The 15,269-nt window shown below is 52.8% G+C and overlaps 4 protein-coding genes across 4 annotated transcripts; 3 read left to right on the top strand and 1 right to left on the bottom strand.

Moving 5' to 3' along the window:
• Positions 1–507: 507 nt before the first annotated feature.
• On the top strand, positions 508–1,762 carry BKA67DRAFT_552888 (ribonuclease H-like domain-containing protein). The gene has a single exon (XM_046101879.1). The coding sequence runs from the start codon at positions 871–873 to the stop codon at positions 1,285–1,287; it is 417 nt and encodes a 138-aa protein (XP_045960967.1). The 5' UTR covers positions 508–870; the 3' UTR covers positions 1,288–1,762.
• Positions 1,763–2,359: 597 nt separating this feature from the next.
• On the top strand, positions 2,360–4,410 carry BKA67DRAFT_590613 (Sodium/hydrogen exchanger family-domain-containing protein; the record flags this gene model as incomplete). Its single annotated transcript, XM_046104607.1, has 4 exons — positions 2,360–2,477; positions 2,573–3,360; positions 3,451–3,858; positions 3,919–4,410. 4 exons carry the CDS (start codon positions 2,360–2,362, stop codon positions 4,408–4,410), a joined length of 1,806 nt encoding a protein of 601 aa, XP_045960966.1.
• Positions 4,411–7,455: 3,045 nt separating this feature from the next.
• Positions 7,456–11,846, top strand: BKA67DRAFT_531986 (uncharacterized protein; the record flags this gene model as incomplete). The annotated part of the gene is made up of 3 exons (XM_046099465.1): positions 7,456–8,094; positions 8,154–11,597; positions 11,655–11,846. 3 exons carry the CDS (start codon positions 7,456–7,458, stop codon positions 11,844–11,846), a joined length of 4,275 nt encoding a protein of 1,424 aa, XP_045960965.1.
• Positions 11,847–13,156: 1,310 nt separating this feature from the next.
• Positions 13,157–15,022, bottom strand: BKA67DRAFT_166188 (uncharacterized protein). The gene has a single exon (XM_046095190.1). It carries the CDS (start codon positions 14,965–14,967, stop codon positions 13,312–13,314), a length of 1,656 nt encoding a protein of 551 aa, XP_045960964.1. The 5' UTR covers positions 14,968–15,022; the 3' UTR covers positions 13,157–13,311.
• Positions 15,023–15,269: the final 247 nt, after the last annotated feature.

Below are 15,269 nucleotides of genomic sequence, written 5' to 3'. Positions count from 1 at the left end.
AGAAATGTATCCTCCTTAATTGCTCGTCCCCGCTTGACACAACTAAGCGAGCCACCAGTCTTTGCAAGAGCAATTAATCACTGCCTGCGTAGAGACAAAGCCCTTGGTTTCGGACTACGACCTCCGCCCCGCCTCGCTTTTCACCGTGTCGAAACCATCAGCGCGGCACTTTACAGGCTGTCATGGACGAGTAGCATATCCGAACTTATCAACCAGACCATTCGCCCAATCCTCGACAAGATGCATTCCAGCAGAAAGAAGCGCAAGATAGATGACGACGCCCCCAAGTTCTATGCCGTCCGCACCGGCCACCAGAAAGGCGTTTATCGCACGTGGGCGGAATGCCAAGAGCAGATCTCTGGATTCAAAGGCGCGCAGTGTAAGGGCTCTTTCACCCCAGCTATCTTGACCATGCTGACGCCCATTCCCAGTCAAGAAGTTCGACAACGAGCAAGACGCCGATGACTTCGTAGCGGGAAAACCCACCAAGGTTACGGCTGCAGACCCAAAAAAACCACAGAAATTCTACGCCGTGGCTGTCGGCCGCGAGCCCGGAATTTACATGGAATGGACCGACGCACAGAATGCATTCCAGGGCTCCAAGGGCGTCAAACAGAAGAGCTTCAACACACGACAAGAGGCTGTTGAATATATCAAGATCCATGGAGATGAGGCAGCGCAGAAGGCAGTCACGAACGAGATAAGCCAACCTCCTGCCAAGAAGAGCAAGACTGCCAATGCTGAAAGCAGCGCCGTTGCGAGTGGTTGCCTGGAAGTGTACACGGACGGCAGCAGTCGAGGCAACGGCAAAGTCGGCGCGGCGGCTGGGGTAGGCGTTTACTTCGGCCATGACGACCCAAGGTTGGTCCCATGATTGATCACACTTTAACGTGGATGGCATTTCGCTTATCTCGCTACAGGAATATCTGCGAGCGGCTCGAAGGCGAGCTGCAGACCAACCAGCGTGCTGAGCTCACTGCTATTCTACGTGCCATGCAAAAAGTTTCCGTCGACCAGGACATAGAGATCGTGACCGACAGTAGGTACTCTCTGAGTTGCGTCACGGAATGGTACAAGACTTGGGAGAAAAACGACTGGCAGACTTCCGGTAAAGAAGAGGTCAAGAACAAGGATCTCGTACAGGCCATCCGGGCCAAGATAGAGGATCGCGATGCCTCTGGGACCAAAACGTTGTTTCGATGGGTCAGAGGCCACAACGTTACTCCTGGAAATGTCGAGGCCGACAAACTTGCTGTCGGTGGCGCAGCGCTTCCGAGACGCAAGTAATTTTCACGGCCAGAAGCCCCAGGCTGTCGCGTCCTATCTAAGCAGTTGTGCAGTTTTCGTATTGTTTATTAGGAGGAAATTCAAGCTTGTCAAAACTGTTAGCCTAGTCCTTTTTTGTTTTTTTGTTGTTGTTTTTTTGCTGCGGTATGGAGATCTCGTTCGCACTAGATACCCAATTCTTCATTTTCTTTGATGGTGATTAAGTCAACCGTTATAAAATGATTCATCATATGCTCATGCATTGGCAGCGGGTACACAACATACCCATTGTTTCAGCAAAACGCATACGTATCACGATATCACCGATACAGTCATGCAGCAATATCGCCGGTACAGCCCTGCATGACGACGTGTATCGAAATAGATGACATTTAGAATGATAACACCTTAAAGAATGGGTGAAACCTTCAAGCCTTTGGGCAATGTCAATAATTATTGTGCCAAGTTGGCTGGTCCAAAGTGAATGTGATTGAATACGCAAAAGGGCAATTTACAGCTTCCATCGCCATGACTGGTGAATAACGCCAGGCTCTGTCATACCGCTAGAGTTAGCCGGCCTTACCCGGATCGGACGCTGAACTCTCGGCTCCTCACCCCAGTTGAGACTTCTGGTCTGTCAGGTCCTCTCAAACTCTTTCCTGGTTGCAGCACGATTGCACAAGCCATATTCCACGCTTTTCTTCAACGGTTTCTCGAAGAAGCTGCTTCCGTTTTACATTCAAGTGGAATCATTCCTCAGTTTGGGACACAGCAACATTGTGAGCTCTCGAGGTGATTCACCGTCTTGCGGCCTTTGATCGACACCTCACCTCTCATTATACCTCCGGCCTTGGGGAGCATCCGGAGGGCCTGCTTATTCTACCACTTCGAAAGTGGCGTTCAAACGAGCGTACTGTGATATTGCAAAACGCCCCAATGTTTCAATAACATTCGTCCAGTCCCCGCCAGATTATCACTGTCGGCCTGCCTTGCGCACTTGCAAGGACGATTCGGGAGTCACCTAGGAAGACTGCCCTATAATTACTACGCACTGGTATTTTGTACATAAGGTTAGAATCAAGCAACTGCCAAGATGCCAACTTTAGCCTTGACCAACTTCAATATTGTGGCCGCCTTCCTAGGTGGCTTCATCAGCCTCTTCGGCTTGGTATCGTATCTACTGAAGGAGAACTTCTACATGTCAGAAGCCCGTAAGTGCTATACTGGTTGTACTGGCGTGTCTTGTCTACCCTGGCATCCGGGTACGCGGCATGGTACATAGCGACAGTGCTAATACCATACTTAGTGATATCTCTTCTAGCTGGTGTCACCTTTTCTCCTCATGCTGCCAATTTGATACGGCCTTTGGAATATGCTCTAGGAAGTGAGGATAATGTCAATACCATCACTCTCGCCTTCTCGCGCCTGGTACTGGGCGTCCAGCTTGTTCTGGCTGGCATCCAGCTGCCCAGCCGGTATCTCAAGAAAGAATGGAGACCGCTCAGTGTTCTGCTTGGCCCGGTTATGACCTCGATGTGGTTGATCACGAGTCTTTTGATTTGGGGGTTGGTGCCCAGCTTACCGTTTCTCCATGCTCTTGCTATTGGAGCATGCGTGACACCTACCGACCCTGTGCTTTCTAACGTTATCGTGAAGGGGAAGTTTGCTGATCATAACGTGCCGAAGGAGCTCCAGAAAATCATCATCGCTGAATCTGGCGCAAATGACGGTCTCGGATACCCGTTCTTGTTTTTCGCGCTGTATCTCATCAAGTATACTGGCGATGGCGGTCAAGCCGAGTCTGGGGGCGCAGGTTTGGCCATGGGTCTCTGGTTTGGTGAGACTTGGGGCTATACCATCATTTTAAGCGTGATATATGGTGCTGTGGTCGGATGGCTTGCTAAGGAGCTGTTGCACTTTGCTGAGCGGCACAAATGGGTTGACCGCGAAAGTTTTCTTGTCTTCGCATTATCTCTAGCACTGTTCATTGTGGGAACCTGTGGGATGATCGGCAGTGACGATGTTCTAGCCTGTTTTATTGCCGGAAACAGTTTCACCTGGGATGATTGGTTCCGACTTGAGACGCTCGATGAGGTGAGTCAAGTCATCACGAAAGACTTGTCTAAGGGAAGTTACTGACATCTTGCAGTATGTTTCTAAATTAGTACTGGGCTCAAAGACGAGCTGGAAAGATTATGTGCTGACTGGCTTAGCTCGCTGCAACCTACTATTGATATGCTCCTTAATGTTAGCATATTTTTATGGTATGGTGCAGTGTGTCCATGGACACTGTTCGCACGCAACAATGTTATACCAATCTACAGGTTGATACTTCTTGGGATTCTCATCTTACTACTCAGAAGGCTACCGGTGGTGTTCAGCGCACACAGGTTTATACACCAGCTCAAGGATATGAGACAAACCATTTTCATGGGGTTCTTCGGCCCCGTTGGAGTCTCTGGCATCTTCTATCTCTATATAACCCTCGACTTTCTCGAGACGTTGAAGCAAGGTGATGTGCAAAGAACAGACGTGGCTAACATGGGCGAGACCACAACAGTGATTGTCTGGTTTGTGGCCATATGCAGTGTGGTAAGTCTGCGTCCCATCCGCGAAACTTGATAGTCACCAGGTTTAACCTCTTTCGACTAGGTTGTCCATGGTCTCAGCATTCCACTCGGCAAACTTGGTTTCTACCTCCCCAGGACCATTTCACGAACGCTAACTCTGGACGACCCCGAACAACCTCGAGAGTCGTTCCGGGCACGGGACCGAGTGATGAATTTCTTTCCGCCTTTCCGCGCCATCAGGTCTGCTTCGAGGTCGCGCGACAGCACAGAACCAAATTCCCCAAATGCTTCGCGATCTGCTTCCCGAGGCCGGTCCGCCTGGAGGATCGGCGGGACGATCATCAAAGACAACAACCGGAATGCGAACGACTCGCAAACATTTGTGCCGCCCTCCAGACTTGAAGCCGGAGTAGACCACTCCGCGTCGGCGATTCCAAGGGAACCCCAGCCCCGGCCGCCTGCGATGCCTAATCGCACTATTCGTTTCGGTGACGAGGCAGCAGGGGGCTCTAATAGCCCGTCATTGGAGCAGAGGCGCGCTGACATCGAGGAAGCCTTGCCTTCCCCCGCATAAGGCAGCTGCGATCTCAAGGCACCTCTTGAGCAGATGTGCGACTTTGTAACTTGCGGCCAACATACGGCACCATTTCACATCATGGAGAGTATGACGCGAAGCTCCAGGAGTTCGTGCGCACAGGCTTGATATGACAGTCGTCAGCTGGCATTTGCCGGCATTACATCGGTAACGGGATAGAGAAAGGAACTGATGCACACCCGGTTGAGCGGCACATGCGGACGGTGGAAGAAGGAGAAAAACTGGCGAGATGTAGATGGAGAAGTTGGATTGTAAGCGAGGACTGTTGCATCGGGGATGACACATACGAACCCTCGTATCAACCGTACATATAGAACTGCCGATTCAACATCGTCAGTCGTCCTATTTTACCTAAATTGCATGTATTCGGTGCTTTCTAATATGTCTACCCGCACTGGCCTTGCAAGATTCCTTGCTAATTTGCCCCTGATGGTTGGAGGGTTGCCCGTCGTTTGCCCCGGTTTGGTTCATATCGAGATAGTACATCGTTTTTGCCGAGAATCGCTGCTGGTGGGTCAGAAGAATGTAATCAACCCTTGCGTAGCGACTCTCTGCACATGAGATGGCCAGACGCCTGGCTTCTTCCCGACATAAGAAAACTCGTTACGAGTCCAGCAAGTCAGCTATCTTACCTTCCGAAACTTTGCATCTTCGACGGCGGGCAATATTTGTTAAATGCCAAGATAGCCCCCAGGTAACCGAGAAGGTTTTAGCGAACCGTTGATGCGCAAGGTAAAGTTCAGAGTTGCGCCGAAAGTTGGCGCGATTATGCAGCCGTGATCGAGTTCGGGAATTTTGGGGTCGCCATTTCTGTCTCTGCATACATGATGTAGATAACGGTGCATTATCTTTAAGCTTCCCAGTGGATGGCAGTGCTCGGGCAGGGCGAATAGCTAGGCAAGATTTGTTCCGGCCTGATTACGTACGGCTCTGGCGTTCTTGGTTGTTGGCCTCCAAGGATGTGTTTTTACATACTCTTGTGTATGAGCTATACCCAGGTCAACGACAACTCTATGGAAGATACACACACATATATATAGGCGAAAGTCGGGTTCAGCAGGAACCACCCGCATGGCTTGTCCCTGCGTTCTTATATCAATCCTCACTCTGCCACACCACTACAAGGTCAAAGCTGCAGGCGGGCATCATTCATGCAGGCAACTCGCATGCGATGGTGAGATGAGTGTGTTGTACGCGACTACACACGTAGAAAATGCAAGGATGCAGGTGGGTGTCGCACAGCGATGAACGGCGCAGCAGCCACATTTTACAGAAATAAAAAGTAAGGGTCACGGCACAAAGACAGAGATTATTGCGCGGAAAGGACGGGGAAGACGGGAAAAGCGACGGGGTGACGCGGAATGCCTCCCGGGCTAGATAACAAGGAGCCGCAATGGTGACATATTGTGGAGGATAGGTGCTTTCCCCGAGCTGTGCCCCAGAAGGTGCTTAAGGCTTAAGCACCTAACTTAACAGATAGCTTTTCTTGATCGGGTACAGTGTCCTGCTGGCTTGTGCATGGCACAATGTGTAGGGTTGGATGTACCAGGTAGCCTAGGTGTTGGTAGGGCAGGCTGGCAGGGTGCAGGCAAAAGTCCAGAAGACTGCAGCAGAAACGGAGACGCGGCAGGCGGATGATCAGCCAAGGGGACCGACCCTCTCTCTGTTGGCCTCGCTGGATATGTAGGCGTGTAATTGATGTAGATGGAAGTACCATCTAACAATTAATGTATCTTGGGGGAGGGAGGTTTCTCTCTCCTTGGTCTCCTCCTCCTTGAGATGGGGAACTATTGCCCCTGGTATTGTATCCGCGCAAACACAGACTCCTGGCTAACAACTTCTGGGCCACTTGGGTTTGGAGAATAGTTGGGACTTCTGTTACGAAGTACTTGGGGGATTGGTCATTGAATCGCAATGGACAAGGTCGCAATGGGCGACCGCTAGTTCAGTGTGGTTGGATTGGTCCTGTCTTGGGGATCTGCTAGGCATGCTAGGCCTGCTAGGCTGGCTAGGCTGGCTAGCTTTCCAGAGTGCCTCCAGTTTCCATCTCGCACCTCCACTCTTCTGGTGGGCTGTCTGCTGCTGTCCCGTCCTTTCGTGCCCATTTGATTGCGTTTCTATCCTCGAGGGGGCCAACACGGCTATCGGCCTGCTGCCTCGAATCAACTACTGTAACCTAGCTAATCTGACCTAAACCGAACCAGAACTCCTTACAACACAACTACCTGCCCTTCTAATTGCGTGACCTTTTGCTTCGGGGCTGGTTGACTGGCAGCACAATCAAATCCAACTCACCTTGCTCGCGTCGTGATCTTCGTGCTCCGTACTTTGCAGCAGAAGGAATAAGAACGGCAGAGAGCACCCTCGCTCTCGCTCTCACCCTGACCCTGAACCTGACCCTCGACCCTGACCCTCACTCTCACTCTCACTCTCACTCTCACTCTCACCCCACGGCGGAAGGAAGTCTAACCCGTTAGCGGAAAGCCAATCAATCCGCCCATCTCACCATACCGCAATTTTGGCCAATCCTCAAAAACTCAACATACACATCCCCTACTTCGACCCCCCAGCGAAGGACGTCCGTCTGTCACCATCGACAACGAACCACACAACAACAATCCATCATCAGAATCTACGGAAGCCATTTGGTCCGCCACACGGCAGCACCGAGCCTGCTATACCGACTCGCCGGCCCGAACGCACTTCTATTCGGACTTCGGGGGTGACGATGCAGATTCGGGCTTGAAACTCGTCATCTGCCGCAACTTGCGACGACTAGCCATCATATACGGCTCGGGCAAGCCTCGACGACCACTGTCATAGTCCCACGGCATCATCGGCCATATTTGGGCCACGTACGGCTTTTGGAACGTGTCTCGTGATCCCTCCACCAGCTGACTCAACAATTGGGTCGCCAGAGCAACCGGCGATTCGAAAGAAAGAAAAGTCGAGAGATCGAGAGAAAGAGAGAAAGAGAGGAAGAGAAACACAACCGAGCTGGAGGACTTGTGCGTCTGCAAGGCAATGCCATCTACTGGGTTTTCCGACTTTGGTGGGACATTTGAGCCTGACTCGGGACTGCCATCAACGGCCTATGGCGAATTTATGAACGAGGACGAGAACCTTTTTGGCCTGCCTAACAGCGACGCCGACGTGTTACAGGCTCTTGCATCGACAAGCTTCGGAGACCCCAAAGCACTTCTTGCGACAGCTGGTCGCCCAGTGCATAGCACCAAGCCAGGCGCTCCTGGCTTTTCGCCAGTATCGCACAGGGACTCTTCGTCCTCATCCTCTTCCAGATCAAGAAGTGCCGACTCCACCTCACCTAGAACTGGAGGCAGTCAGACTTCCGGAGAAGTCATGATGACAGAAGATGCCTCGTTTACTGATTTCAAGCCAATGGATGGACTTTCTGGGGACCTGTTCCCTGGTGATGGAGCTGATTTTTCTATGCTCGAGGACTCCCTAGATTCCTCCATCAACACAGATAACCACTTCAATGACAACTACTTCGATTTCGAAAGCGCCTCGAGCAGCCCCAGTGCTGCTCCGACTGTGGATGGTCGCGTCGCTTTTTCTCCCCAGAACCACGCGGCGACCACGACGATGCCCATGAAGAGCCCGAATGCAAAGAGAGCTAAGAGCCATGTCAAGGCCCAGTCTGTAAGCATTTTTTTCTTTCTCTTCCAACGGCTGGCTGACAGGGACTGACAACCACGAAGCAACACTCCTTGACCCAGGGAATGCAGACATTGCGCACCAATGGTTCAAGGGAAGTATCGCCCATGTTTGCAAGCCAAGCATCTTCTCCAGCCGCCATATTCAACAACACGCCTTCCCCTGATACAAAGTTTGACTTCACGGCGCCCCATAATGGGTTTGGAGGTGCCCAAGGATGGTCCGCCAGCTTTAACTCAGGCGCTTTCCAGACTCAACCCATGGTGGATATGTCATCATTCAACCATGGACTACCGGGCTACGCTCCCCAACCGCAGCTGTTTCCTTCATCAGCACCTAAGCTGGTCATTCAGTCAACGCCTTTGAAGTCGCGTGTGGAGACGCAGATTCCCATCAAAATGACGGTGTACAACATGCCGCCAATGTACAAGCGCCTCCATCTGCCCATGCACACCATCTCAAAAGCCAAACTTCTTGCCAAGCAGAACGCGGAGCGCTCCCCCGATCTGCTCGAGTTATATACCATGTTGGTCTGCAGCAGTGCCATGCATGACGAGGAGAAACGAAAGAAGGCTTTCGCTCGTGCTGCCAAGATTGGCCACCCTGCTTCTCCTGAAGTCGGCCCTCTAGAGGAAGACGATAAACCACAAAATGGTGGTGAGGTACGGATATGTCAAGGATGCATCACACGAGAGCGAAAGCGAGCGGGCCGGAAAAAGAACAAGAAGCCTGAAGAGGACGAACTATGGGACAGGTTTCAAAATCACCGTGCTATCGTTTTCAACACCAACGAGGTCAAGGAATGGCAAGCTGTCGCTGAACCCGCAGGAGTTGGTATCCGGTTTCCTCCTGGAACAATGCAGGTCGATGCCCCAATGCGTATTGCCTGTTATTGTCGACACCATGGGGAGAAGGTGGGCTTCAAAGTCATCTTCACAATCAAAGACTTTCAAGATCGGGTGGTTGCTCAGGAAATGTCATCGTCCATCATGATCACTGATGACCACAAGACGCACGTCCCGGTCAGTGCACATGCGCAGTCTACAGCCTCAAATAGCACGGACAATGTAACCACAACGGCAACAACTGCTATTGAGTCGATCGATAACAAGCCGCTAGAAGCTCCCTTGCCATTCCGACAAACACATTCGACCTCAGATCTCCAAGCTCTACACCAGAACCCACATCCGTATCAGTCCTCATTGTCTAACCCTGGAAGCTCACAAGGAACTTCTGTTACGGTCACCCCACGGAATCAGTCGCGCCATGCATCGCCCAGTAGTCCATCAGGGCACGCCTCGAAGAAAAGAAAGGCTAGCGGTTCGATCAAAGTGCCTACTGAGCTGGCTATGACGCGGCTCGAGACTGTTCAGCCAGCCCCGGCAGTCCCAATGGGCAACCAAGACAACCCGGCTACTGTATCCGCGGCACAATCGCCATTCTCTCCACATGCTAATTTTCCACCGACGGGCAGCAACAACCCCATGTTTAATCCCGTTGCACAACCTGGCTTTAACGGAATTCCACCACCTTTTACAACCGGCCCGCCGACTCCCAATAGTAACAGCAATGACCAAATACTGTTTTCTGGCGCAAACAGAAACATGAGTATGGATAATCTGGCAATGTCTCAACCAATGTTCTCTGCTCCGGCTTCCGCACACCCTAGCCGAGCGCCCAGTCCTAACTCTCTAAGGAACGACCTTCAACAAAACCAGCTCAATCAGGCGTTGTATCCACAAGCAAGTATGAGTATGAACTCTACACGGGCACCTAGCCCCATGATTCATAAAATCATTCCGGCTGAGGGTCCTAAGTCTGGTGGCATCGAAGTGACTATACTAGGAAGCGGCTTCACGAATGGCGGTTTGGAGGTCATGTTTGGAGACCAACGCGCCACCACAACCACATACTGGGGCGAGAGCTCTCTGGTTTGCTTACTTCCTCCCTCTCCTGTGACGGGGCCTGTCATTGTCACGATTCGACAACCTCGAACCGGCGAACAACCTGCCTTTGGCAAGAACCCACCGATTTTCCGTTACGTTGATGACAATGAGGACCAATTGATGCGCACTGCACTTGCAGTTCTGGGATCGAAGATTGGCGGCAACATCGCGGATGTTGCTGATATTGCCCGTAGCATCATCAGCGCCAGGGGTGGCGGCGGCGGCGGCGGCCAGGCAGGTTGGGGTGCCTCAGCTGGGTCGAGCAGTCAGACCCCTGGAGGCTACAACTTCGAGCACGCTCACTCTCTAGAGTCTGGTCTGCTCAAAGTACTAGAGATGATTGACCTTGATGACAGCATCCATAAGGTGAGGATCAATCTTAGACGGTCAACTGGCCAAACAATGCTGCATCTTGCCTGTTCCATTGGTATGATTCGCTTCGTTGCAGGTCTGTTGTCGCGTGGAGCAAACGCAGGTGCTCGAGACAAGGGTGGCTTCACACCTCTGCATTTTGCGGCTATGAACAATCATCCCGAGATCGTCCGTCGGCTCATCATTGCTGGCGCCGATCCAACGATGCGAAGCCTTTCCGGGCTGACACCAGCTGACGTAGCTCAATCGAGAGATGTCCTGAAGGCACTTCGACGGATCCAGAATCACTCAAGGTCGCGAAGCGGCAGTTCTCTTCATAGCAGGGTCAGCAGCGCTCATTCACTTCGGTCTTTGTGGGATACGCCAGGGATGCCTGCACATCAGGAGTTCTTGTCTGATTCGTCGGATCGGGTCGACACGAGTGACAGCTACGAAGACTCGTCAGAGGACGATAAGCAGGCCGATGACGGGGAGTGGCTTGATATGAGAAGAAGCAGCGCACAGCGGAGCACTCAACAGTTACCTGCGGTTGCACCGTCCCCGGCGGTAGATGTCCCGGCGGGAATGGCCTCTCCGGGCGCCGCAATGACAGCCTTCCGAGACCAATTTACAGCACAGATGCAGCAATTACAACAGTCAATGGCAATGCATCTGCAGAACTGGCCACAATTCCAGATGCCACAAATGCCACAAATGCCGCAGATGCCACATATGCCAGTACTTCCAGAGAGCTACCACAACTACTTGCACAATGCACCCGTTATGCAACGCATCAGCTCCTTGGTACCTAATGTTCGGGGTTCTCGACCAGGGTCCGCTGGCGAACATGCACCCAGAGATGGCGAGAAGCAGTGGTGGGAGATGCCGTCACTGTTTGGTACGCGAGAAGCACCACCGGCCTACGAAGACGTATTTCCCCAGAAGGATCTTGACACAAAGCAAGCAGCCGCGGCCGGTGCCGCTGCAGATTGCGAAGCAGATGAGAAATGCGCCGCTCTATACGACCAAGACCAAGCGTCTACAGAGTCCTCAAAGGTCCGCGAGATACCCGTGCTCCTGCAAATCGGACGTAAGAACGCTATCACGAGGGAGCAACAGGAAACCCTCCAACGTGCCCATGCGGAGAGGCTCAAGACCGGCAGCAGTGATAAGATGCTCTGGTTCGTCTGGGTACGTGCCACCACATGCAGTATAACTATAAACATATTGGCTAATCATATTGCACAGATTCCTTTGCTTACCTTGATTCTCGGCTTTATGCTCTTCAATGGCGCTATGAGCTTCGTGTCTGGGACCACCACCTTCGCCAAATCGACTGCTACATTCGTGGCTGCACCAAGGGAAGCCTTGCAACAACTCCGCGAGAATGCAGCAGCACTTCCAGTCGCTCTTGTACCACCTATCGCTTTGGAACGATAGGAACGCTGGGGTTCTTTCTACCTTCCTTCAACCTTCGTTTTGCAATTTTCTGCGTTATTTATTAAGGACACTTGGTATAGTGTATGTGCTTGACCATACACATGTCGATTTCATTGACTTCTATCTTGCGCGCCAGCTTAGCGTACTTGCACTGTACGTGGGCTTCACAGCCACAGACTCTCTTGTCGATCGAATTTCATGAGGCACAGGTAATGGCTATGCGGACGGGAAGCGGTACGGCAAGAATTGGGAGGTCTAACCACGGGATGTCCCAGAAGACTGGACGTTTTAGAGCGCTTTGATGGCATCGCTCCCCAAGGCGTTCCGGTTGTTCTTTTGGGCATGGACTGGCTCTGGGAACCAGTTATGTATATAGTTGGGATGCTAGAATGTCTCACACGAGAGAGAGCCTAGTGATGCATTGTCGTATGACGATGGGTAGGCCGACTGCGGACCTGATGGGGAGAGAATAGAGGCACAACTTCAATGAAACTATCGATGAATGATACCGAATAATGTGCAACGCCGTGAAGCATGTTTATAGATAGGTCACAAGCCCAAAACAATCATCTAAATCGTAGCACCAGTGCCCGCGCCGTGACAAACCAGTGTATTCCGTCACAGCGAGACTGTTTACAAATATGCAGGAGCTCATGGAAGGGTTATGACCGATATGGACAGGGGGGAAAACCGTCCTGTGGGAAGCCAAACGTCGCACAACAACACAGATCAGTCCTGCATTGCGACATGTCGAATAGACATAACAACGACGGGCGGAAAGATGCCCTCCGCGACAATCGACGACTACAGAGCGATCGAGGCGTGGTAGGGTTACGATCGGCCCCCAGAGGACAGCCCAGCAGAACGTGTTAGAGAGCATCGGAACATCCCTCTGAAAAGCAGTCCACGTATCCGAGATCGAGCAAAAAAATGATATTTGAAATTTAAAAAAAAAAAATTTTCCGACAACACGGCAGTCATGGCTCTCAGCGCCACGTGTTTGATATCAACATCGACCTTCTCATTCCATGCTGACTGGCTCAGTCACAACTACTACTATGTACAGGTCACACAACTATCAGACAAGCGAAACAAAAAAGCCTTGAAAACCAAAGCCCGTAACTCCGAGAACACCCTTCGCGCGCCGATGGCGTGACATGACCATTGCGTTACCGAAACAAAACCAAGTCGTAAGCATCGTGGATCATCGTGAGAAAAAGGGGGGGGGGGAGAAAAAAAAGCATTTCAGACCAGTTGCACCCAGGCGAGTCCCAGCGGAACCGAGCTGTTGACTGATCTATACCATCTTCGCTCGTTGCTCTTCCACAGTATTTGCAGACCCCGTTGCTCCACGGCTTCTTTCTTACGCCACATGTCGCTTTTTATGCTCTGCAATTTTTCCGAGCTTTCAAAGCCGGCCCTTTTCCGTTCCGGGGAAAAAAGGAATAATGCTAATGAATGAAGCTCACAGTGCCTGGCCAATCCACAGCTGCGCGCTGGAGTTCTCGTCTGCGCTCATCCCACCGTGCTTATACCGGTGCTTCGACGCCTGTGGGACGGGCGGAAAGCTCCTGTTCATGTCCGGCATGACGCCCAGGGGCTCCGAAGGGACGCCAAGCACGCCGTCACTCAACAAATAGCTGACGTGTTCCTGCCGAACGCTATCTAGCGAGACACGGTCGCTGCTGATACCACCATCGACGTCCATGGGTTCCCAGTTGTCAGAGGGCTGGACGCTGTGGGACTGCTGCGCTCGCGCCGTCCGGGCAGGGTCCAGGTGCGGGTAGTTGTTGAGCGCCACGGGCGGTCTGGCCCTGTCTCCGCGCTTCCGCAGGGTGCGTCCACCACTCGACCCGGGCCTGCCAGGGCTCAGACTGCGCCTCGTTGCGGAGCGCATCTCGGCGCTGTCAGCCCCGGCCGGGACCATGCGGATCAAGCCGTCGCTCTTGGCCTGGAGCTGACTCGCCAGTGCGCTGGGCATCTTGCGCAGCTTTTTCGAGACGCGCCTGCCGATGCCGGTAACCTGGGTGGCGATCTGAGTACTGGTGGAGGAATAGGGCAGTTGCTGTGACACCATGGACGCCGACTCGGAGGCGTTATCATCCGAGCAATCGGCGCGGGCGCGTTTGCGGCCTCGTAGACCTTTACGGAAACTCTCCCAGGAGGGTTTGGGTTTCACTTGATGGGTTGTCGAGAAGATGGGCGGTGGGGGTGGGAGGCTGGATGGCACGGGAGGTGATGAGAAATCCATCCTGCGCGGCGACGGAGACGGGGATGCTGGTATTAAGGTGAATGAGGGTCGCTTGGGAGCCTGGTCCAACGAGGGGCGGTCGTAGTCGGGAGATGGAATTGTTGGCAAGGTAGGGCCGGCTCGTTGGCGCATATTTGGGACCGAAGTGCCGGGGGCGGGCTGGCGTGTAGACTGGATGGCATGCGCCTTGAAGAAGCCGGTAGCCATGAGCTGATTGTAGGATGCCATGATTTCCTCCCTACTAGGGCGGTCGTTCATGTTGAACCCCGAACTGTGGAAGCTCGCAGGCAGTTGAGGGACGCAGGCTTCGCTGTGGGACTTTGTGTGCATACCTCCGCCCTGTATTGGTATGGGTATTGGCCGTGCTTGGTGATGAGAGTGCAGATGTCTGGGCGGTTGCTGTAGGCTTGTCCGCTTGTCCATCTCGGACTGCACCCGGCCGAGATCAGGCTTACTGGCATTGGGTTTCCCAAAGATGGCCTCGCGGACACGGCCCAAGAATCCCGGACGCCTTTGTGTCGGCACGCTCTGGGCCTCTTCTGACTTGTGCGTAGCTTGCTCTTGTTCCTCGCTTGCGTGGCGCGCCGTGGTGGCATGTGGCAGGTTTTGCACGGGCGCCTGTGCTGACAGAGGACGGTCACGTCGCGTGCTGACGCTTCGATTTCGCTTTGCTGCTTGTTGGTTTCTTTCGTCTGGCGCCGCATGAGTCTGGTAGAACTGTCTCTCGAACTCGGCCGCCTCTTCGGGGCCCAGGAACTGGACAGGCGGTGCGGCGCTGGCTCTGTCGTTCATGGAACCTTCCTGGAAACGTGATGCTTGACGAACATTGTCATCAGACGAGCGCAGAGGTTGTGGGCCGTCTGCAGTCATGTTGGAAAATATCCCCTTGGTGAGTCTGGGTGCTCATCAGATTGGCGCATGTATATAAGCTGGGCAGCCCGGCGGTGGTCGTGGGTGGGTAGCGATTGAAGGCTGTTTTGATTGGAGAGGCAACCAAGTCTTGTTTACTTTGCTTTATTGACAGGGGTTAGCGGCGTTGCCCAGCACTGAGCAGCCCACTCCAAGTATCCGTCCCCCATCCCCATGCCCCATGCCTATCCATACTTCCACGTTGCTTTCCATGCATTCATTACCTTGGCGGATTGGTGGCCTTGGCTGAAGCAAAGCATCTG

This window comes from Truncatella angustata (assembly GCF_020726525.1).
Source record: "Truncatella angustata strain MPI-SDFR-AT-0073 chromosome Unknown BKA67scaffold_2, whole genome shotgun sequence".
Taxonomy (NCBI): Eukaryota; Fungi; Ascomycota; class Sordariomycetes; order Amphisphaeriales; family Sporocadaceae; genus Truncatella; species Truncatella angustata.
This window is presented reverse-complemented; position numbering and strand designations above follow the sequence as displayed.